Source organism: Phalangium opilio, unplaced genomic scaffold (genome assembly GCF_054372755.1).
Source record: "Phalangium opilio isolate 3A_F unplaced genomic scaffold, DU_Popi_V2 ptg000209l_1, whole genome shotgun sequence".
Lineage (NCBI taxonomy): Eukaryota > Metazoa > Arthropoda > Arachnida > Opiliones > Phalangiidae > Phalangium > Phalangium opilio.
Genome location: NW_028324217.1, coordinates 17,246,095 through 17,269,438, shown reverse-complemented (window position 1 = coordinate 17,269,438; position 23,344 = coordinate 17,246,095). Strand labels below are relative to the sequence as shown.

General features: G+C 37.1%; 1 protein-coding gene across 1 annotated transcript; it reads left to right on the top strand.

The window, feature by feature from the left end:
- Positions 1–10,133: 10,133 nt before the first annotated feature.
- Positions 10,134–12,032, top strand: LOC149620937 (ATP-binding cassette sub-family C member 1-like). Its single transcript, XM_089854644.1, has 3 exons — positions 10,134–10,164; positions 11,194–11,896; positions 11,966–12,032. The coding sequence occupies exons 1-3, from the start codon at positions 10,134–10,136 to the stop codon at positions 12,030–12,032; spliced, it is 801 nt and encodes a 266-aa protein (XP_089710770.1).
- The last annotated feature ends 11,312 nt before the right edge of the window (positions 12,033–23,344 follow it).

Genomic DNA, 23,344 nt, shown 5'->3' with positions numbered 1-23,344 from the left:
AGCGTTCATTTTGGTTTGTGTACAAGACTAAATATCCGGCGACGTCTTGTTTCCATTAAATTAGCAAATTTATTTTTGACATGCTTGAAAACACTTTGAACCTTTAAAAGAAGAACCTTTTTTACCGTTTTTATTGGCAATTTTCATAGAATAATTCCAAGGAGTAAAAATGTACATTTCCTTATGGGTACATTACATTGCATCTCGCATTGCACGTAGGCCTCCGATCGTTCTCAACGCTGGCAGATTGCTACCAAAGAGGAGGGAAATAGGGAGAGATAATCGCATAGGCAGCCGTGATCCATCCGTATTGAGAAGAGAGGAAAATCTGTGATACGCTGCGGCTCTTAACGCGCAACTTATTCGCGCACAGTTGACGTTATTGGTTCTTCTCTTTCGGGCTACTACGTCACCAAAATTGCTCGGAAAGGTTTAAACGTTGTTAAAACGTACGCTTTAAAGATAAAAAGCCGAGGCTTAAGTGAAATGTTCAGCCAAGTGGGCTTTTTTAAGCAAAGAGTTATTTATTTATCAGAGGTAATTTAGATAGATAGTATAAGATTAGAGCCGTGTAATGTTTCAGGAAAATATTCAAAATATCGTAAACATATAACACCAAATCCTGCTAATGGATCACTATCACCATTAGAAAAATGGCTTGAGCACATGAACCCACGAAATGATGTTTTTTAATTACACATTGTTGATGTTTGGTTATAGGTTTTCGAAATGGTTTAAAAGTTATACCGTTCATTTTTGGATTACTTGAATACCGCGTATTGCTACTACAATTCAAGTAGTAGCATTTTTTAGTGGTAAACCATTTTAAATTACCTCTGATAAATAAATAATTCTTTGCTTAAAAAAGCCCACTTGGCTGATCATTTCACTTAAGCCTCGGCTTTTTATTTTTAAAGCGTACGTTTTAACAACGTTTAAACCTTTCCGAGCAATTTTGGTGACGTAGTAGTCCGAAAGAGGAGAACCAATAACGTCAACTGTGCGCGAATAAGGTGCGCGTTAAGAGCCGCCGCGTATCACAGATTTTCCTCTCTTCTCAATACGGATGGATCACGGCTGCCTATGCGATTATCTCTCCCTATTTCCCTCCTCTTTGTTGCTACCAGTTAGTAAATGTCATTAGTCTAATGTTTTAGGGTCGTCTGCACATCACTATAAAACGTTCGCATGCTACGATACTTCAATCATTTCTCTCACAGTTTCTTGTTCAACCATCCGTACTTAAATTGTTATGGGCGAAGTTTCGGGTGAGGCCCCAAGAAAACCACCTATACTCTCTAGAGAGGAAGGAATGTTGCCTTTTTTGGTCACTTTGAACCATAACAAATTTAATTTCATTTTCAACATTTAGGTTTCTTCATTATTTGTTTATTTTTATAAGGATTAAATTTTACCAATTATGCATTTACTGCTCAGTTTTAATAGACGTTGCCCAACATCCCATCCCAAACATTCGCCCACTAACATTCATTCAAGATAAGTTGCAACATTAACCTAATCTTTAAACTTAATGCAACCATTCGATTGTTTGAAGAATGAAGCAAAATGTCGGTGTTCCTTATTAGTTTGCGCTACTTATCACTGTCAGTTTACCGTTAGTATCGGTCAATTGTTTCAACACACTAAATCGTAACATGTTTTACATTGATGATCTTTATGAGTCACCAACTCTACAACTTTCTACTCCTTAAAATGTTACAATAACCTCTATGGCTATGAGGATTTTTTGTTTTAGCTGGCAACCACTAATTTGCAATAATCATCCTATCTTGAACTTAATTCCTACTGTTTTAGACGAAGTCAACATGCTGTGATTTATGCAAACTAGCAAGTGTGAGGTTCAAGTAACTTCCAAATGGGTTGGCGTACGACAAAATGTCATACCACAGTTTCGCCTTATATTGACCCCAGGAACCCAAATACTTTCACTCCTACGTCCATTTCAAATACACTCTGTATCTGTATAGTGTTGCAATTCTTTCACATATAACCGTGGCTACTCATACAGCTGTTAAAAGGCCAGCTTCAAGAGTGAAAAAGTGAAGCGCCTCAAAATATTGTAAATATCAGTCGCGACAACTTTGGTAATTGATAGGTAGGCTAACGACATTGCGTTTTTACTATTTTCTACGATTTACGGAAAGAGCAAAAATGCATGTTAGAAAAGCATGGCATCTTATAGTGTCGTGGATACTGTATCCATTGATTATTGAATTATGCTGGCATTTCTCAAGTTTATGCTGCACTCTTCGTAACTTTATCGTGTATGCAAGACACTGTACAACTTTAGATTATTGTTGGGTGCTCCTTTGCACATTGGAAAGCACACTGAATATTGCAAAATAATTAATTATCTTGTTTAGATTGAGCTGATGAAGCTGAAGGACAACAGAATGAAAATGATGAGCGAAATCTTGAACGGAATCCGCGTCTTGAAATTGTACGCCTGGGAGAGATCATTCCAGAGAATCGTTCTTGAAACAAGGAAGAAAGAAACTGCACTAATGAAGAAACAAGGCCTATTCCAAGGAACAAACAAATTTATAACTTCTCTCATACCGGTTTTGGTACGAACGTAAAACATTAACAAGATGGATATTATTATCGACGATGATGGGGACACATGGAAGTGTAGAGATTTCAGCTACTTAATACTTTCTTCTCCAATTTTCTCCCTTGGTTGAAATCTCAACGCTTTCGGCAATAATGCAATAACGCCACATTTCTGCAAACGAAATAAGAACACGGGTTGAAGTTGGTTTTACCAGAAGTGAGATGAGACTAGAAGTACTGAGCTAACCAAATTCTTCACTCGGCGAAAGTGAATATTCTTGATAACACACCAACGGTTGGCCCTCTTGTGGCGGTTTCAGAATTTCCCCTCCACAAACGTGAGACGCTCGCGGTGGTAGACGGCCGAACTAGATTCAAGCACCCGCGTCCGGGTTTCGCCGCTTTAGGTTGAGGGGAAGGGGGTAAGAAATTTTTTCGGAAGTCGACCAATTTTTTTCTCTCTAGCGTAGGCACGATTGAAGCGGCCTAAAATCCTCAAATTTGTTCACTAATGCCAGGATGTATTACCAATGCTAGAGCCCTTCACTTCTAGTCTCATCTCACTTCTGGTTTTACTGTTGGTGATCCTCACCTTCAAACTATTCATCTCCGGGGCTTACAACACTTTACCTCCATATTGATTTGAGCTTCTTACAGATATTTTTCTATGTATTCAGATTACTACACCGTGTTTCGCAATGTTCGTATTAATTGACGACGATAACGTTCTCACCTCAAGGAAAGCTTTCGTGTCCTTTCAGTTGGTACGATTATTAGGGACGTCAATGGTTTCCTTTCCGGATTTAATAAATACCTTAGTTTTGGTAAGAACGGTGTCTGGGGGGAGTCAATAGATAAATCTACTATTTGCTTCTTCTACGAAAAATATTAACTGGTTTCTGATAATCAAAGATTTGAAAGTTTTTGGTTTTATGACAATTGAAACAATTTTTAATATTATCAAAAGTATATGATATAAAGAAAAGTTTCTGTTTTCCACCTTTGTATGTGGTTGCCACCTTATTATCGATAGCAGTAGTAAGATGAGTTTCATAAGTTTGTCACTGGTTACTGAGAGCTTGTCATGAAGTGACGTAGGTGCAACATCATAGATTCTCCTAAATCGACGCCTGGTGAGGCGCTGTCCGGGAAGATGAACCGCAAAACCAAGTGAAGTCAATTCTCGCGTCATTTTCCAACTATAGCTCTGATTAAGTCGCTAGCATTACGAAGTATATCATATTTATGGAACGCATCTTATAAAGTTATGCTCTCACCCAATCGGCGACAGTTTTAACTACGTCGTTTGAAGAAAAAATATTTTTGGACTTAGTTTGCCTATAATTAACTGCTGGCCGTACTGTTCTTGTTCATTTTTCCAGGCGTACTCTACGCGAAATTTATTCTTTCAAGGGAAGGAAACACAATGTATAACTTCTAACAAAATTAGGTTAGTTGTCAATATATCCCTACTCGTTTTGCAATGTATGACCTCTTCCACGATACTATATTTTTTAATAGGTATACTGTAGTGACATATTATTAGGAAGTTCAATATAGTTAGCTCCGCAGCGAGAACCATTACCCTTTAAAACCTTTAATGGTTTATGTAAAGAAAGTTTAATATTATGGTGGTGGACAATCTTGTTTTCGGAATATTTGACACTCTAAAGTTATTGACAACCCCTTGCTTTCATACCTGCGAAAAAACCCCCAAATACCTAAAAGTGGGATAGGTCCAATTACTTTCCATAATAATAGAATTTTGTACGAAAATATTTTGGTAGAAGAGTAAAAGCGTTAGCGTTGTAAAGAGGCAGAGCGTTTCAGAGCGTATAAGAGATCGGAAGGATAAAATTTGTAACCTTTAAGAAATAAAACAGTTTTTTGATACTTTCACTTTTAACTCGGTTCATTATTTAAATACTATAATGCATCTCTCCAGAGTAGCGTAGCGTAAAATAATAAGAAAAATTACATGGTGCCGAAAACGCGGGATATTAGATTAAGAATTAAATAATTAGCGAAAAATCGGATTAATTAGTGAAAATGGATCGAAACTTGATTAAGCGAGCGACATACCGAACTCTCATCAACAATGTCTTAGTAGCGATAGAACAGACACTCAACGAAGAACAAGTGGATATTAACTATTTAGAAGAACAATTAAAACAATTGAAACCCAAAGTAGAGAACCTCAATCAGATTGATTTGGCAATCGAAGAGGATACACCAATTGAACAATTAGAAAAGGAACTTTATGAAGTAGAAAAGTTTCGAACCAGCGTCATCACGTGGAAAACAAAAGCGGAGAAAGTGATAGAGGAAGATAAACAATCACAGAATACAGCAGCGGCCTCTATACCTTCAGCGTCGGGAAGAGGAAATGTGGGAAGTGCGGTGTCGGTAAAACTGCCCACATTGGAATTGAAAAAATTTTATGGAGAATATACGCAATGGTTAAAATTTTGGAATCACTTTCGTACGATGGTACATGAAAATCCGAACGTTCCTGAAAAGGTAGCGAAATTCAATTATCTTCTAATGAGTTTAAAGGGAGAGGCGGAAGCGATCGTAGACGGGCTCCCAATTACCGAAGCAAATTACGATTTAACTATTAAAACTCTTAAAGAAAAGTACGACAAAAAAGAACTGATAGTGGACACTCACACGGAAAACCTTCGTAACATTAGACCAGTTTCTAATGCTTCTGACATAACGGGATTAAGAAAACTATACGATAAATGTCAAGTAGAACTTCGTAGTTTGGAAACATTAGGGGAAAATCCAGAGAACTTTGCTAATTTTTTCTGACCTATGCTTCTAAGACGCATCCCTAGAGAAATAGCGTTGGCATATAATAAGACACCCCAAGCGGGAAAAACATGGAAGGTAGCGGAATTGATGACGTTTATAAAAGAAGATTTAGAAAGCAGGGAGCGTACGTATAGGATCTTAAATCAAAGCGAATTTGAAAGAGCAGAATCGGATAAAATTAGAAATCAGAAGCCTATCAGTTATAAGAAGCTTTCAACGACCGCCACACTAACCACATCAGTTGAATCGCAATTAAAAGGCTGTGTTTTTTGCGAAAAGGATCATAAGCCCGAAGATTGTAAAACTTTTGCTTTGGTAGAGAAAAAAGAGATTCTCAAAAAGAAACGAAAATGTTTTAGATGTCTCAAGGGTGACCATATTTCAAAATATTGTAGAGGCAGGGTAGAATGTAAAACCTGTAGTCGACGTCACCACTCAGCTATGTGTGAAAACAGCGAGCGAAAGGAGAGAGAAAAGATCGAAGCTGACCAGAGGGACATCGTAGAGGCAAGCGAAGTTAACCCCCATCACAAAGCGGGAGGAAAAATTCTCCTACAAACAGCCAAAGTAATGGTTAAGGGTAGCGAAGATATGGCAGTCACCCGATGTTTGATTGATGGAGGGAGTCAGAGAACTTTTATAACAAGCTGGTCCAGCAACCAGAACATTTTGCACACCCAATCAATTTATAGGACATTGGTCCAGTGAGGCAGTGACCCCTATAAGTGTCTCAAAGTTATCTTATTTCCGTCCCTGCTCAAAATAAAACCGACGAAATAAATCACAGCAAGACAAGGTTGAAAAGGGGCGGAAATAAGTCAATAATTTGAGCCTCCTGGAAATTCGCGAGAGCGGAAATGAGCAGAACACTTGAAATGTATCCAGGGACACTGTTCTCTAAAAATTTCAATGATTAAATACCCAAATCCAAATGTAAACATTAGGGTTGGTTCCATAAGGAAAGAGAGCTTAAAACCTTATTCTCTAACCCAAATCCAAATCGACATTTGAATCTCCCGCCAAACATTTCACCATCTCAAATTATTCTCTTATTTCTTTAAACCAATTCGACATTTGAATCTCCCGCGAAACACTTACCCAAATGTACGTCACTTCCTCTTTCATTGCATAATTTTATTTCAGCAAAAATTACACTAAGGCACTAAATTAATTACCTACGATAAATTAATTTATTACTTTAAAATTAGAATTTTATTCATTATAAAACTAAGCTTTTCCTGAAGGTTTTGAACCGTTTAATTGAAATTATTTAAACTATTAGTGATGATCAATTGGCCAATATCGTAAATTAACCGATGTCAATACCAATTTATTTAAAATCAATGAAACGAAAATATCAATATCAAACAAATACCCACTGGAAAAGATATCAAGCTATTCTTTAATTTAAATTTCTCAGGTTAAGTTTCAAAAGATGATAAATTTTATTATTTTCTGACACCAAAATTGGCAGCTTCTTTGCATAATTCCCGAAGTTTTTCTATTCCAAAATAGAAATGTTAACGTTTTGTGATATTAAAGGAGAAATATAAATATAATTTTTGTTTCTTTTGAACTAGTTTCTATAAAGGAACTTTAATCAAATGGCCATTTGTATGAGTACACTTACCGATAATGGATTTTACTAATCTAGACAATTACTACGTCTTTTAATTAATATTTTATAAAAACTACCTGAATATTTTTTTAAATATGAAAGATTATATTTTTATTTTAGATTAATGAGTTAAAAAAATTGGTATCCGTGTTTCAGTTAAGCTTTGATATTGACATCGGTTAATTTACGATATCGGCTAACGATCCTAGTCTGTTTATAACATTAAATCGGAACTTCAAGTGTCACTAGACAGTATATAACTTTAAAATGGAGAGCTAGGAACTTTAAAACAATCTCAACAGGATATCCGTGGTTAAACTTATCATTATATGTGATATTGTAATAAGATAATGTGACGAAGCGGCTCACTGAACGTTGGGCAATGGCCTCAGGGTTTTGCTTGCAATGGTCAAGCTAAAATTCCTCACTAAACGCAATCTTCTAAGGAGCTATTAGTAAAATAATATATTACGAACAAAAATGGTCTCACTTAGACCACAAAAATTATACTTAGCTTGAAAAATCAATATTTAAATCAAAGTAGAAAATTCAGTTAAGCAAAGGCTTAGAGCATTGACGTAATTTACAATATCGGCTCGGCTAATGATGCTAATCTGTTTATAAAATTATATCGGAACTTCAAGTAGTAAATAAACAACACTTGAGCTATTAGTAAAAGAATATACTACGAACAAAAATGGTCTCACTTAGATCACAAAATTATATTTAGCTTAAAAAATTAATATTTAAATCAAAGTAGAAAATTCAGTTAAGCAAAGGCTTTGAGCTGCCGACTGAAAATATTAGCTTCCCGCGTACATTACTATAGACTCCCGTCTCCCGATAAAGCTGAGGCGCCCCTAATAGCGCGCGGTTCTTCACAGCTGCAATCTCCACTCAGTATCATCTTAAGCTTAAAATACGAGGTTACCTACGTACATAATATCGAATCGCCGTGATAGCGAGGCGCCTAGGCGAACTTCGCGAGCCCCGAACATCGCTCGAAAGAGTCGAAAAGCGAACAACCTCGTCCGAGGGATCAGCCACTGGCGTATTCCCCCGGTATTACCTCTTTGGAAGTTTTAATGCGGTGAATTCGGGCGATATGCCTTTAATCCGTTCTAATATTGAAATAAAAACTGTAAAAAGTAATCCCGAGTGTATTTCCGCGTTATGCGCTTCCCATCTTACACCCTCAGAAAGACTTTATTACAGAGTGGCTTCTCCCTCGTCAAATTTTCCGTATAGAGAAATATCTAGATGTCGTGTGCAAAATAAAAACAGCGATTTCAAGAAAACTAGGACTCGTAACTAAAGGAGAAGAAGACTTGAAATTACAAGTTTTTGGAAATAAGGATCGGTTTCGACATTTCTTTGCTTCTTGAAAACTAAAACTCTCAACACACATTTTTCCTCGTGATAATGCTAATGCGCATTTGCAGATACCTGTAGCACAATACAGAGAATTTTTTAAAGCCTTTGGTATAAAATGGTGTGCGATCAACGAAGTAACAGTCACCAGTGGTGTAGTCTTTAACTTTGCGTCAATGTACTGGCTGTCTCTGTGGTGTGCGAACTCCAAGGAAGATTTTAAAGCAAACCCAGACTTAAAGGCAACCCGTATAGCGGTCTTACTCGTTCTTGGTCTAAGCCAAGCTATTTTTGCATTTCTGAACGTAATTATCATAGTATATCGCTGTCTACGAGCGGCAAACTGTTTGCATGGGAAAATGCTCGACAGCGTATCTCGTTCTCCAATGTCCTTCTTCGACACGACCCCCGTTGGAAGGATACTCAATCGTTTCTCCCAAGATATCGACGTCCTCGACCAGCAATTACCTTCAGTGTTATTTCTAACCAATTGGGGATTGATCTTATTAATTATGTACCCGTTAGGAATTGCAATATATTTGCCATTATTCATAATTCCCTGCATTGTTATGGTCGTTGGATACCTTTTACTTCAGGTAGGAACTCAATTTTAGACTCCCGTCATTCAGTTAATTGTCATAGTTAAACACTGAATTCTTACAAAGTGGGGGATAGCCTGTTTTGATCCTTAATAATCGGGAGTTGATTGCAATTCAGAGCTTGGAGCTCTTCAAATGAGACTATTGAAAAATAGAGCCTAATTGAAAATAGGCAAGATTATTATCGACATTTCCAACAAACATTTTTTTATGATTTTTTACAAAGTTTTACTAAGCGACGGTAAAGAGGGCCTTGGTGTCACGACTATACTATTTGAAACTTCTCCAACCACCACTTTCCCTACGAAATAAATGTAACCCTACAAATCTGTGAACTATTGAACAGCATAATTTTTTGGCACTAATACAATTTATTGCAAAAAGTGTAGAAAGAATGCACGTTCTGCTCGAGCCCATTCCTGGGGGCATTTACTTCAAAAAATGAGGATTTTTCAACATTTTTGCAGCGTTTCATGATGGCGAGCAATCGTCAATTCAAGCGGATAACAAGCTTAAGAAATTCCTTTTTGTTTTCGCACGTGGGAGGATCAGTATGTGGCAGCAGTGTCATCAGGGCATGTGGCACCGTAGAGAACTTTGAAGGACACTTCCTGAAACTGAGCGACGAATGCACTGCTTTAACTACATGATGAACATGGCGCAAAGGTAATTTTGTAATTGCTTTATTAAGGTGTAATTTCTATCGCGTCTTTTCGTTTTGTGCTTCAGTTTTTCAACATCTAAACTACGTTTTTACCTTTGGGTTGAAAAGCGCTGTGGATTTAAAGCAAAGCTAGAATTCCAAGTCGCTACTCATTTTTCAATACCATTAAACCCAATGTATTTGCAGATGGCTGACAGTACGCTACAATATCTTGGGCAATTGCTTGATGTTTTGCACCACAATTTTCATAATTTGGAGCAAAGGAACTCTGTCAGCTGATTTTGTAGGAATGATTTTGGCTAATACCGATCGGGTAAGCGCTACCATTAAAACGAAGCGAGTAAATCAAAATCTTTTCCACAAGCTAAAATCTCTGCTGGCTTTTCGATTAACTCTTGATACTAGCGTGATATTGCAACGTAGTAAAAGCTCAGGTTAAAGATATACAAATAGGACCCATAGTTTCTGAACTAGCAAAGGGTATATTGAGATGGAGTTGAATACAGGGGATAGAATAAGAGGTTAATATAGCGAAGCGCGAAGAAAAAGTTTAGCGATGATGTAATTTTAGGTTAGGTACACCTATAATGCCGCTATTTTTGTTTGTTTTTTTCATAAAGAATAGAACCTAAACTGGCCACCATTCTTCAACATTATTACAGAATACGTTTAATAGCCGTTTCATAACGTGCCCTTGACAAACCCTTTTTAGAGTTTGATACTTGTTAACGATGCTTTTAAACATGAATCTCAAAGAATCAATTTAGGTCTTTAAGTAATTGTAATGCCGATTGCTCGATAAATATATATGCTACTCCTTTGTTAGTGAGAAAGCTCTGGAAAATGTAGGACTTGAAAAAGAACCTGGTCACGGCCCAATTCATTGAGATTTGAGAAAGTTTTCCTTCATACGAGATTTAAATTCGTGAACTTTAGTCGAAGGCCGCTTCTACAAAAGTATAGCAACACGTAGGGTTTTATTGGGTCGATTTTATTAAATTTTTGGTGATCGAACGCAGTCCGGAGTGATCGAATCTTTTTTCATCAATTACAGATAAAAAGACGAAAATCCCGTGACTTCAAACATCTTAATTATTAGACGCAAAAAGTAATGAAAACACTAGAAACTGTGGGTATAGTAAATAGGCCAAGTTATCTTAATTGTATCCATATCCCGTGACTCGACGACTGAAAGGGGATAGGATATTGGGGAAACGGGTAAGACCAAAAATATACAATATTTTCATACAAAGATGTATATATACAGTATATCATGGAAATGTTATGTATTTTTGGTATGACCTTCAAAACCTTTTGTTTAATATACTTTTGATGATATACCATTTCCCTTAAATTCAAGTCGTTATCGTGGCTTATATTATTTATCTAATTGGCTAATTAAAATTACCCCTAAATTTTGAAAATAAATTGTGCAGGCTCTTCTGTCATATGGAAATATTATATATTAAGTACTGATTTAATATTTTGATCTCGCAAAAAATTGTTTATCGCTAACGTTACTTGTTTGGAATCAAATGTCGTATCCATAGAAAGAGTTGACGAATACTGCCGTTTGAAGTCCGAAGCCCAGTGGGAGAAACCAGAATCTCCACCACCAGCTGACTGGCCTCAACGAGGACAAATCATATTCCAGGACTACAGCACCAGATACCGGGAAGGGTTAAATTTGGTATTGAAAGACATCGATGTCAGGATCGAAGCTGGAGAGAAGGTGGGCGTAGTGGGTCGGACAGGCGCGGGAAAGTCGTCTCTCACGCTGGCACTCTTCCGTCTCATCGAGGGGGTGCGCGGTCAGATCGTCATAGACGGTGTGAAAGTGGAGGGATTGGGATTGTCCAATTTGAGATCGCGGCTCACCATCATCCCTCAAGAGCCCGTCCACTTCTCGGGAAGGCTCAGACTCAACCTAGATCCCTTCGATCAACTAGACGATCAGCGACTGTGGGCAGCCCTGGAACACTCGCACCTGAAATCCTTTGTGGCGTCACTAGAGCAAGGCCTAGATCACCCCGTGGCCGAAGGAGGACATAATCTGAGCGTCGGTCAGCGTCAGTTGGTCTGCTTGGCTCGCGCCTTGTTGAGGAACACCAAGATTCTGATCTTGGACGAAGCGACGGCCTCTGTCGACATGGACACCGACGATCTCATTCAAGAGACCGTCAAGAAGGAATTTGCCAACTCTACGATCATCACTATCGCGCACAGAATAAACACCATCATGGACTACGACAAGTTAGATTAACTACGTATTAAATAGGCTTAAAATTGTTGACTAATTTATCGTCATTTAACTTTTCATAGGGTTATGGTTCTCGGATCAGGGTCGAATTACGGAATTCGACTCTCCACATGCCCTCTTAAAGAATGAGCGATCAATGTTCTACGATTTAGCCAAAGATGCCAATATACTCTAGATCACCTTTATTTCAACCATTATAATCAATGATTTATAAATTACTTGTCTAACCAATAACCTTATCAATCCAAAAAATTGCGAAACAAAGCTCATTCAAGTCACAAACGGATGTGTTGCAGCAATGGCAAATAGAAGTAACAGAATTTGAGTCGCTAGAGAGAATAAAAGCCTGGATGGTCAATGTTTTCAAGATCATCTTCATTTTAACCATAAAAATTATAGCTTTCATAGTTACGGACGTTTCGTCACAACAGAACAAAAAAGCTGACGAATCGCATAAGGACCAGTTTTCCTACTAACACTTCCGCGAAAACGTTCATGAAGAGCCAAAATGTGATACTCTTACAGTTAATTATTTTAAATCCATGAATTTACTAATCTTACCGTAAAATTATTTCGTTCGAATTATAATTAAGTTATATCAGAAGTCCATTAAATTAGCCTAGGAAGTAACCAAAAGCGGGGTTTGGGACTCCCCTCTCTTGTGTAGCAATACTGAAGAAGGGCGACACATTCGCCACCTCGCGCTAATTTTTCTCAGATCTCCGGTTCAGGTGCGACTCGTACGCCAAAATTTGCCCTATTGAGAGAGAAAAAACTATTGGCTGAAAATGAACACTGTATCTTTAAAGGGACCGGAAAACGCCCCCTTCCACTGTAAAACCGAGCCCTCTTTAGCATATAATCAGGAGAAGGGATGGGGGGGGGTGAATTTTGGAACAGTCTAGGTCATTCAGTTTTTTATGACTCTTCATAAATCTATTGAAAAAAAAACTATTTAACGACCGTGGCCGTTCCTTTTTTTATTTTTTATGAAGCAAACAATCTACCCTTTAGAGAGCCAGCGTTCATGGGCTGAAGAAGTCACGCCCCACTCACGTCAAGAAAGACTTCCTAGAGAGGAGCTCGAGATTTCTAACAGTGTTAGGAAAGGGGGTAAAATTTAGCCCCCTATCCATAGAGTAAGAAGGAGTTCTTACCCCAGCAGAGACGTACGCTATACCAGCTATTGTAATTGTTTACTTCCTTGGCTAGTTTAATGGACTTCTGGTCTGATTAGGGATCCATGTAATTTTAGAAGGAGGAATAGAGAACGGTTAGTCTTTACTTCAGTCAGACTCATAGCCCAGTATAGAGCCCCTCCCTTCAACACGTAACGAATATTTTAAATTATCTTAATGGTTCACATTTCTGACGGGGACACTGAAAATTACGTAGTTCGTTTTTACCTTTGTCGCTATGACCTGCCTCTTCTTTCATGCTCCCGTCCCGAGGTAGGGGTTCATGGACTTTGACGCGCGCCCAATGCATCCTGTTCTCTATTCCTGCTTCTAAAATTACTTGAATCCCTGGTCTGATCGTGAAAGCTTCCATTCTTTGTTGCATGTTCTTTTTGAGCTGCAAGACCTGATAATATATCTTTAGTATGGAGAAACGTTAAAAATGATGCTGGATAACTAAGAATATTGTTGAGGTGTAACGAGAGGGTAGTGTTTACAGGCCGATCGATTTGTCATTAGAGCTCTTTTAAACTCTTGGATAATTCATTTTTCAAAATGTAGTCGTTTATCAATTAAAGGGATAGTTGCATATTCAAGTAATTAAGTGAGTATATAGCCGTAGTCTTGACTCTGAGATGTAAAGTTTACTGTATTGAGTTTACGACTTGAAAATATTGGATATATCTCGAAACCAGAATGGTTTTGCCCGTGCATTCTGATGCTCTTTGTATAATAAATATGTTTACTCTAGAATTATAAACAGAATCGTTTACCGACGGGGTCTGGGCGTTTACAAAAATTCTAACACTCGAGTGCCAGTTTTCTGTCGGTATTCTCAGCCGAGTGAATAATAAGCTTTAAGTGAAATAGTTGAAAATTTTCTCGGTTAAGACAACGAGTACTGTTGCGGACAGTAGCGTGAATAGAATGTAGAAAGGAACGCTGACGCTATTCAGGTTCAAGGCGTTCTTGCTTTTCAACGGTCTTTTCCAAGTGACGCGTTCCATGGTGTAATAGAATTGAAAGTGCTGATATTTGAAAATTTGCATTTCGAATAGCGTTGCCACGCTGCGATAGAACGTTCGTCAAGACTGTTAATCATTTTAAGATAAAATTCATACTGACCTCAGTTGAACGTTTTGTTGGACTTGCAGACTTTGTCTCATCCAAGAGGTGTTGAAAATGAGGTGCATGAAGTCTATATTAACGCTGTCTCGCGAAATGTGAATACCTCCTTTCTTCTGCAAGAACTTTTCTAATTTGAACGTGTTCATCACATCAGGCAGAAGGGTCTCCTGCAGGATCATGGCTTTCTTTCCAGAAAGTACAGGAATAAAGGCATCAATCGTAAACAAATCCTAGTACCCGCCGAAAAACATTTTCTTCCGATCGAGTGCGTTTAGCCATTTGTTAACAACTGGATCGTGTTTTGACTATAGATAGTACGCAAGAGTTACGTCAAAAGAATAGAGTACATTACTGAAAGAAGGCTAGCTATTTACCAAATTTTCCAGATAAGCGATATCTGTGGTACCTGCGAACATGATAGGTGGATTTCCGATTTGATCAAGTCCGAGAGGGAATCGATACGATTGTAACTTTCCGTAGTGAAATCAGTGCGCATGAAACAACCCAAGAAAAACAAAATGAAAGTCACTCCAATCAACCACGACGAGGTTAGCAGACGATACGTAATGTGGGGCAAAACGAAGGGAATTGCTACGGAATATAAGTAATTCTGATTAAAGTGCTAACCTCCATTCGTAATAAGGGTAGCACAATCCCCATACGAAATGAATCCCTCATGGGAAACTGGCTCGCGCTTAGGTGAATTATTTTCAAATATTACTTGGCACTTTATTGCTTACGCTCGGCACACAAGAGGGACGCGTTCTCCCACACATTTTCCAGGGTTTTTCGGACCACTTTCTTGACAGCCTTCATGGTGCAAAACGATTTGTATTTGTTGGTTACGATGGAGTGAATGACGAGCATAACCGACAAAAGGACCAAGGTTAACACCATTAAAATCCCCACCTAATTGAAGCAAGAATATAGTTTACTGAGTCGAGCGTAGCTTGTTAATAAGCATTGTTTACTTCTTTGTCCATATTCAAGAAGGACCAGGAAGAGGACGTGACTGCCACTTGGGGTTGGGACACGATAATTGTTTTGAGCGTTCCACAGGGTGGAGATGGAGTGAAATGGTCCAGTCGCCCTTCGAACAATGAGCTTATCGATTTATACATGATAATATGCGCTTTCTAAAGAGTTCATTATTTATGAATTGTACTTTTGAGCTTGTTAAATTTTCAAATCACTTACACGAAAGAAATAAGGTTTAAAGTAAAAGTGAGCTAAGAAGTCCTCGTGTGAAATTTTATAATCTATAAAATTCACCCTAAAAGTCAAAGGGGAAAATACTTTTGTTCAATAAGATTTTGTCATGGTTTTTAAGTCCTTAAAGCTATAGCTAATCGTTTCTGAGGCATTGTTCACATTCGAAAGAGCAGCCGCGCATAACCTCTGTAAACGATAAATCGAGTCATATAGTGAGTGAGTGACTTTTACAAAGATATCTGTATTAGATTCATAGAGTGAGTGACTTTTACAAAGATATCTGTATTAGATTCATAGAGTGAGTGACTTTTACAAAGATATCTGTATTATCAAAATGACAGTTATTTATTAATTCATTTTTTTTAACATTTATTCGTTTCTGTTCCGAGTTTTCTAGTTATTTCACATCCTTTTGGATGAACGAGCCAGCGAGGATTTACTACATCAAGGCAATTCTTTCTCGCTCGTTCCAATTTATATTTGAATCGAATTCCAAAAAGGAAATATACTTTATATTGAAGATTCTTTCTAAATATTCCGCCATGAACATGAACTGTTCTCTGTTCTTTTTGTGTAGCCAATCATCCTGACAAGAAATGAAAGTGTAATTGCCACCGTAAAAACCCAGTTAATTTTCCCTTCAACAACGCCATCGATTGTTGATAAACTCACCACTATCGTCATAACGTTAGCGGTAGTTCCATTGGCGTACCTACAAAAAAGTATTAGTTTTAGCGGAGCCTACGTTAACGTAGGCTCTGGTTTTAGAACAGACATTAACATTTACGATTTGAAAATGCAAATTCCACCTGTATTTAAAATATCTGTCATTTCCATTCATGTCCATTTTGGGATACGTTTAAATCCTACTTAGTACAATTCGAAACCTTCAAAGGCTATAAAGAGTTGCTGATAGATTTTACATAGTTCACGGGCCTGCAGTAGAGGGTTATTTTAAGCAGCGTAGGAAATAAGGCGGTGGCACAGGGCAAATGACCAGTTTAAAAATTGCCTGATCCAGTTAAAATTAAATCGCAGGGGGGGGGGGGTCAGTGAAAAATCAAGGGTAACCAGAGCACAGACAACTAAAATATTTTAATTACCCACTACTTTAGAATAGCACACAACGTGCCCTGGTCAATGGTCAAGGACCAATTTATTTATTCCAGTCCAGGGGATCGCTGCTCATTTCCCACCCTGATTTTAAAGCGAGTCTAAAACGTGCACCGTCTTGTTTTTCCCTTTCAAGGACAAATTGAAGTTGAATTCCAACTTTTTTTTTGCGTCCCACCGGACATAAGGTGTTCCACAGTTAACACGCCTCTTTCTCTCAAATTTCGCGTCCTCAACGCACCATCCTTGATTTGGCCATGAATGGTACTAAAAGAAAGAATTCCGGTAGACCCTACTGCGAATGACACGCCGATAACTCTTACGCAATTTCCCTCTCGCTTGGAATTCTTCTTAAAACATCTAATATCCCTGGTTTAGGTACAAACATTAAGTTCTTACGCGTACTCAAAGAATTATATTTAGAACTAAAAATTTTAACAAACCGAAAACACAAACTCACAGATCATAATTGTCAAATCGTTTTAGTCGTTTACACTCAGAGATGTGAAATTACCGTAATTTTTGAAAACGGTAATTTTCCGGGTGAATTACCAATTAAAATTTTTGGAAAACAAAATCTACCGTTCAGTTGGTAATTTATATTTTAACGTTTTTATGGTCCATTAAATAAATAAAAAAGTTGAAGCTTTAAATAACTCCTAGCTTTACACCTTTTGCGGCTTTTGCTACTAAGACGGCAGCAGTGGCCTTTCTGATCTGATCTCTAACTAGGATTTTTGAAAGACAAAATGTCTAGCATACCTTTGGCCTCTGAGTACCAAAATATCAAAAATGTTCGTTATTTTACCAAGGAAAATTACCATTGTAAATAACGGTAAGATATGTCTGTATTTTACGTGGTATCTGGTAAATTACCAGTAATTTACGACTCACACTGCCTCTAGCGATGGTTCTTGGTAAGAGAGAGAATACCCCAATATCGTCCCCGCCCCTGTGTAATGTTTGCTCGTATGTAATTTCCGAAATGGTTTATTGCAGTTCCATGATTACTTTTTTATCGAGGACGTGAAGCCAGAGAATCTGATCATTATTTTTGTGGTGGTCGCCCGTTTTCCGCACAGTTTCTTTTTCACACCTTAACCTATAGCGCCTTTCCGCACAGTTTGCAAATAAAACATTTTCATTTTCTTGTTGATCATAAAATTGTCGATGCTATTTAACGATAGATTTATTTTTAACACAGTTTTTACAAACGGAATTAAAATATGCATCTTTTATTTTTTTAACAAAAACCAGGGATAGATGCAAAGACACAATTGTACTAATGCTTACGTCCATCAATATACTTTTCTATATAGGTAGTGATATTGCAATGATCAAATCACAAGTTCAAAAGCAAGCCTCTATTGTAGCATAGCCTTACCTAATCTAACCCTAACCGAAGCAAACCCTACCAAAACCAAACCGAACCCTAAATCTTTGCGGAAATGTGCTGGGTAAAAACTGTTGAACTAAAATTTTGGTGTAGAAACTGTGCGCAAGTGGGCCATAAAAATTGTACGGAATGGGCTCTGATTCTCGAAAATTGTCAGAAAATGGGCATCCTCGATTTTTGTGACCCAACATTATAAGAGTTGCACGTGCAAATGTTTAACATTGGAAATTAAAACAGGTTTCTTAGTGAAACACTTTTTTTTCTAAGAGTGAATTCTAGCATAGTTAGCCTCCATTGTTTCCATTCAAAAATTTTACGTTTGGTCGATTTTTCATTCTCGCAATATTGTAGTTATAATAATATATTATAATTGTATATTTTATTGTTATTATCGTAATATTGTAGTTATAACGATATATTATATATTTTATTGTTATTCTCGTAGTACTAATATAGTTAGTGGGAAAAAATAAGTTGCAAAATAGTTCGTTGGCTTTTACCTCTCCGAGCCAGTGGAAATTTGTTGAAAAAGCATAGAAAAATAATACCAACAAATTTTACATTCACTCACTTTTGACTCGACCGAAATTAGAGCTCGGCACTATCTATCGATTATCCACGTCATTTTATCTTTATCCATACTCGAAAATTATCCACAGAACTTACGTCTTACATCGTATTATATCCACAACTTTGTTTATAAATAATCGGTTATCCACCAATTTGTGGATAATGGATAGAAAATGCCGAGCTCTAACCGAAATACGTTCGTGGGTTTCGAAATTTTAACGTGTATATCCGTTAGAATAGCAGCTGAAATCCGATTCGTTGGGGAAAAGGTATAAAAATAACCTGTGGTTGACATAAAAATATATCGTTTTCTCGTTTATATACTCGAGTCAGAAAGTCATTAACTAAATAACATTTACGAAAGCTTTAGGTAATATAATATTAATTTTCTCATTTAAATTGATATTATGTTCCATAAATATTAGAACCACGGCGATAGAAAATGTAAAAGGGTTATAAAAATTCAAAGAGTTGTTTACGAAATTTATATTTGTGGAAGTCTACTTACAAATGAAAATTGTCATTAAGGACCGCTTTATTTATAAGCTTCGCAGTCCTAAAATAAAAGTGCATTTAGACCTATACACAATCCCTAACTCTCTTTCACACCCAAAAAGAGCAAGAAATTAGAAATTGAAACAGATATTGCAATTTGACACTAAGCTTAATCGATATGACCAAATAAGTGCAATCTCAGATTAATCTGAGGTGCAATCGATATAACCAAATAAGTGCTATCGATATGAGAAATTAAGTTTAATAGATATGAGAAATTATGTTTAAACGATATGAGAAATTCAGTTTAATCGATATGAGAAATTAAATTTAATCGATATAAGGAATTACGTTTAACCGATATGAGAAATTAAGGCAAAAGAGAGAAGGCAAAAAAACCGGTGTTCACCCAACAAACAATAACAAAAACAAAAATAATATTAAACAGTTAAAAAATGCTTTGTCACAAAAGTATTGAGCGACGAAAAAATATTTAAAAGCCGCTAAATTATAAATGATGGGCAAAAAATATCTACCTTCTCTCCTTAAATGTTATTCGCGTCTACCAAGAAATTTAAGAGAAAACTGTAGGGAAAAAAAAACAACCCACATTAGAACTCATATTTCACAAAACCTGAGCTCTGGGTTTTTACGAGCCAAAGAATCTAGTAGCTACCTTTTACAGCGCATTAGCCCAATATTATATTTATAATTCTATATTACCAAAGGCGGCACTTTGACACGGCGACTACGTCGCTGACAATGCCTCGTACAATGCCGCAGGAAACAGAGCATGTCAAATTAACACCAACACACGATTTGGCTAAAAAGACAGTAGAAATAAAATATGAAAGTAACATGGAAATGATAAAGGAAAATTTACTTGGTGGAATATATTTTCACAAAAATCCATAAATTTAGAAAACCCTTTTTTCGTGTGCAGGTTCACGTAACAAGATATAAACATGGTAGATAAGTAAGCCAAGCACGCATTTGCAACCTTAAAGCTCTTAATTAAGGTTTTTTATGTACAGCGTCGATACTCTTGCCAGATATGGCCGTGATGTGTGAGAATCGAGAATAGCAGTGTTTAAACCTTAAGATCACGACACTGCAGCTCAATCCTCTCATTTAACGGTCTCCGATTTTAATGAGTCTTGCTTTAAAATACAGTTATTAAATCGACTATAGTTGGTACAGCCTTGTAAATAAATTAAAAATGGTTTTTAGAAGTGCATTCGCAAACGATAGAACCACAAGCAATTTTACTGGATTAATTTGAAGAATATTTCTTATTAGCAATATGTTGTTTTTTTCGTAATTAACAATAAACCTACATTATACTGAAGTTCTTTCTAAAACAAAACATAAAATAGTCACTTAGCCCGCAGAGTGATTGACTGAGGACGTCATAACGGTGATGTGTTCTTTTGGAAAAGGTCAGTACTCGTGACTGGCGTTTGCTCCAGACAAAATGTCCCGTCAGAAGCCGTAACTTAGCAACAGGGAGACGTCAAATTAATGTCTTTTTTTAAGATGTCGCCAAGATTAATTAAACTCAAATTTTAAAAAAACAAGATGGCCCAAGGGCTGGGCCTTAATAGTAGCCACATCGTTATCCATTTAATTAGCACATAAATAAAAAGAAAAAAAATTCAAAGACCCTAAAAATAATCACAAGTGTCCGACCCCACAGATAGAGAGGTACCCTGACTCCATCCCCGACACTTTAGATATAAACTAAAGGATGAAAACTCGAATGTTTCAACGAGTCTCTATGGTTCAGTAGTAGCGTGTATTACTGCTGCGCCAGTGACCCAGGTTCAATTCCCGGGTGCGAAGTAAAAAAATTTTAATTAAAATTAAATCTCTAAATGAACTCAGCTACCACTATTGGAGGGTTTGAGGTACAATCAAGAATTAATTTACTATAAGAATGCCTAAGTCACTAGATTTTACGCTTCTACTCTTACGCCGGTGTTAGTGGACAAATAAGCCCCACCCCTTTCATGTCCGTCATTGCTCTGCGCTTTCCTATTGGATCCCGTGGGGATAGGTCATACAGACACGATTGACGTATTCCGACTAGATAAAGAAACCTCGAGCAAAGTAAACAGAAAATTGACGCTGCCAGCGGTGCTGAAACGGTACGCTAATGGTTTTTAATTTTTTTTTAATAACAAGTTAGTTAAAGGTTTTGAACCTAACTTAATAAATTTTGAATACGTGTCTCTACGTGAAAATCCCTCGTTCTATAATTGTTTATAAATCGAATCAAGTGTGCTATACTTATGATTTCGTGAGTTCCAAAAACCAAACCAATACTTAACGAAAAGGTAAAAGAGATAGCTGGTGGAAAATATAGAGTAAGATAAAATATTAAGTCCCGCCTTGGTTTCCAGCCTCCCCCCACCCATGACGGGGGGATTGTCGACTATCACGCGCGCACCGGACGCCTTTTTAGGCCCTCTTATAGTAAATTCCTTCTTGGTATAATCGAGTTCCTTTTAAGCTAAAATCTGACGATAACGAAAGCGACAACCCCGGCCACTACTACTACAACAACAACAAAAACAACGACGACGACGACTACTACTACTACTACTACTACTACTACTACAGCTACTACGGCTCGGGTCAAACGGAATTCAACTCTCCACATGCCTTCTTGAAGAATGAGCAATCAATACTTAACGAAAAGGTAAAAGAGATAGCTGGTGGAAAATATAGAGTAAGATAAAATATTAACTCCCGCCTTGGTTTCCAGCCTCCCCAGAGTCTGCAAGTTCTCTCCCCGCTTTTTTAAAGGTGTTTTCCACCGCGGTCTAACCCGGTTTCTCCTTTCCATCAAAACTTGCTGAGGTTAACGGTAATAGTTAGTATAGGGCGCTGTAGGTTAGCTGTGGCATAGGGGCTAGCCACCACCCCTCTAAGCATTGTAAAAGGACCCACCTGTAAACAAGCCACAGGCTTAATGTGGAAATCCCTTCGTAGAAAAGCTTAGATTATTATTATATCTCCACTAATGTTTTATTAAACAGAGAGTGGTTAACAGAACGCGCAATTCACGGGGTGCGTAAAGACGCGTTACCCAATGTCCGTATGGGGTAATTGAGCGTTACAACTCCAGAAACACCCGATTAAAAATGTGTAATGAAAGGTTAGTACAAAATTTTCTTATGATTCTGTTCAATTGTTATCGCTTATTTTTTTGAAACTCCCAAGTTGCAGGCTGGGTATTCCGTCTAACTTTTAATACTCTTTTCGCACCGAAGAATAATTTTCGGCCAAGTTTTACTTCTCGGATACAGGTACCCCCTCTCGATACTGACAAATCCAAAAAATATCTAAAAATTAATTTTTTTAAATTCAAGAATAATTTGAATTTATTTGAATCATTTCACAATTCATTAAAGTCATATTGCTCTTGGTTAGGGAATGTTGTTCCATAACGCCTAGTGCATATGGGACCCAGAGGGTGTTAATCGGGCACTGCTTAAAGCTATAAATGGGTTTCATTGGTTTTGTACTGAAATACCCAGACGCAATTTCTAAAAAACTACCAACTACCAGATAAATTACCGGTGAATTACTGATGATTTACCGGATAAATTACCGATGAATTACCGGATAAATTACCGATGAATTACCGGATAAATTACCGATGGGCTACCGGATAAATTACTTATGAATTATCGATGATTTACCGGATAAAATACCTATAAATTGCCGGATAAAGTAACTATATACTACCAATTAATTACCGGATGAATTACCTATAAATTACCGATGAATTACCGGATAAATTACCTATAAATTACCGATGAATTACCGGATAAATTACGGATGAATTACCGGATAAATTACCGATGATTTACCGGATAAAATACCTATAAATTGCCGGATAAATTAACTATATATTACCGATTAATTACCGGATAAATTACCTATAAATTACCGATGAATTACCGGATAAATTACCGATGATTTACCGGATAAAATACCTATAAATTGCCGGAAAAATTAACTATATATTACCGATTAATTACCGGATAAATTACCTATAAATTGCCGATGAATTACCGGATAAATTACCTGTATATTGCCGATGAATTACCGGATAAATTTTCTATGAATTACTGATGATTTACCGGATAAATTACCGATGAATTGCCGGATAAATTACCGATGAATTACCGGATAAATTACAGATGAATTACCGGATAAATTACCGATGAGTTACCGGATAAATTAACTATATATTACCGATTAGTTACCGGATAAATTACCTATAAATTGCCGATGAATTACTGGATAAATTACCTGTATATTACCGATGAGTTACCGGA

What these genes read in the sequence shown, in the direction of transcription:
- LOC149620937 (XM_089854644.1), top strand. Translation starts at nt 10,134, where the DNA reads ATGGAGTTGAATACAGGGGATAGAATAAGAG. An exon ending in TACAGGGGATAGAATAAGAG is followed by an intron (nt 10,165 to 11,193) that starts GTTAATATAGCG and finishes TCGTATCCATAG; the next exon opens with AAAGAGTTGACGAATACTGC. An exon ending in ACCATCATGGACTACGACAA is followed by an intron (nt 11,897 to 11,965) that starts GTTAGATTAACT and finishes AACTTTTCATAG; the next exon opens with GGTTATGGTTCTCGGATCAG.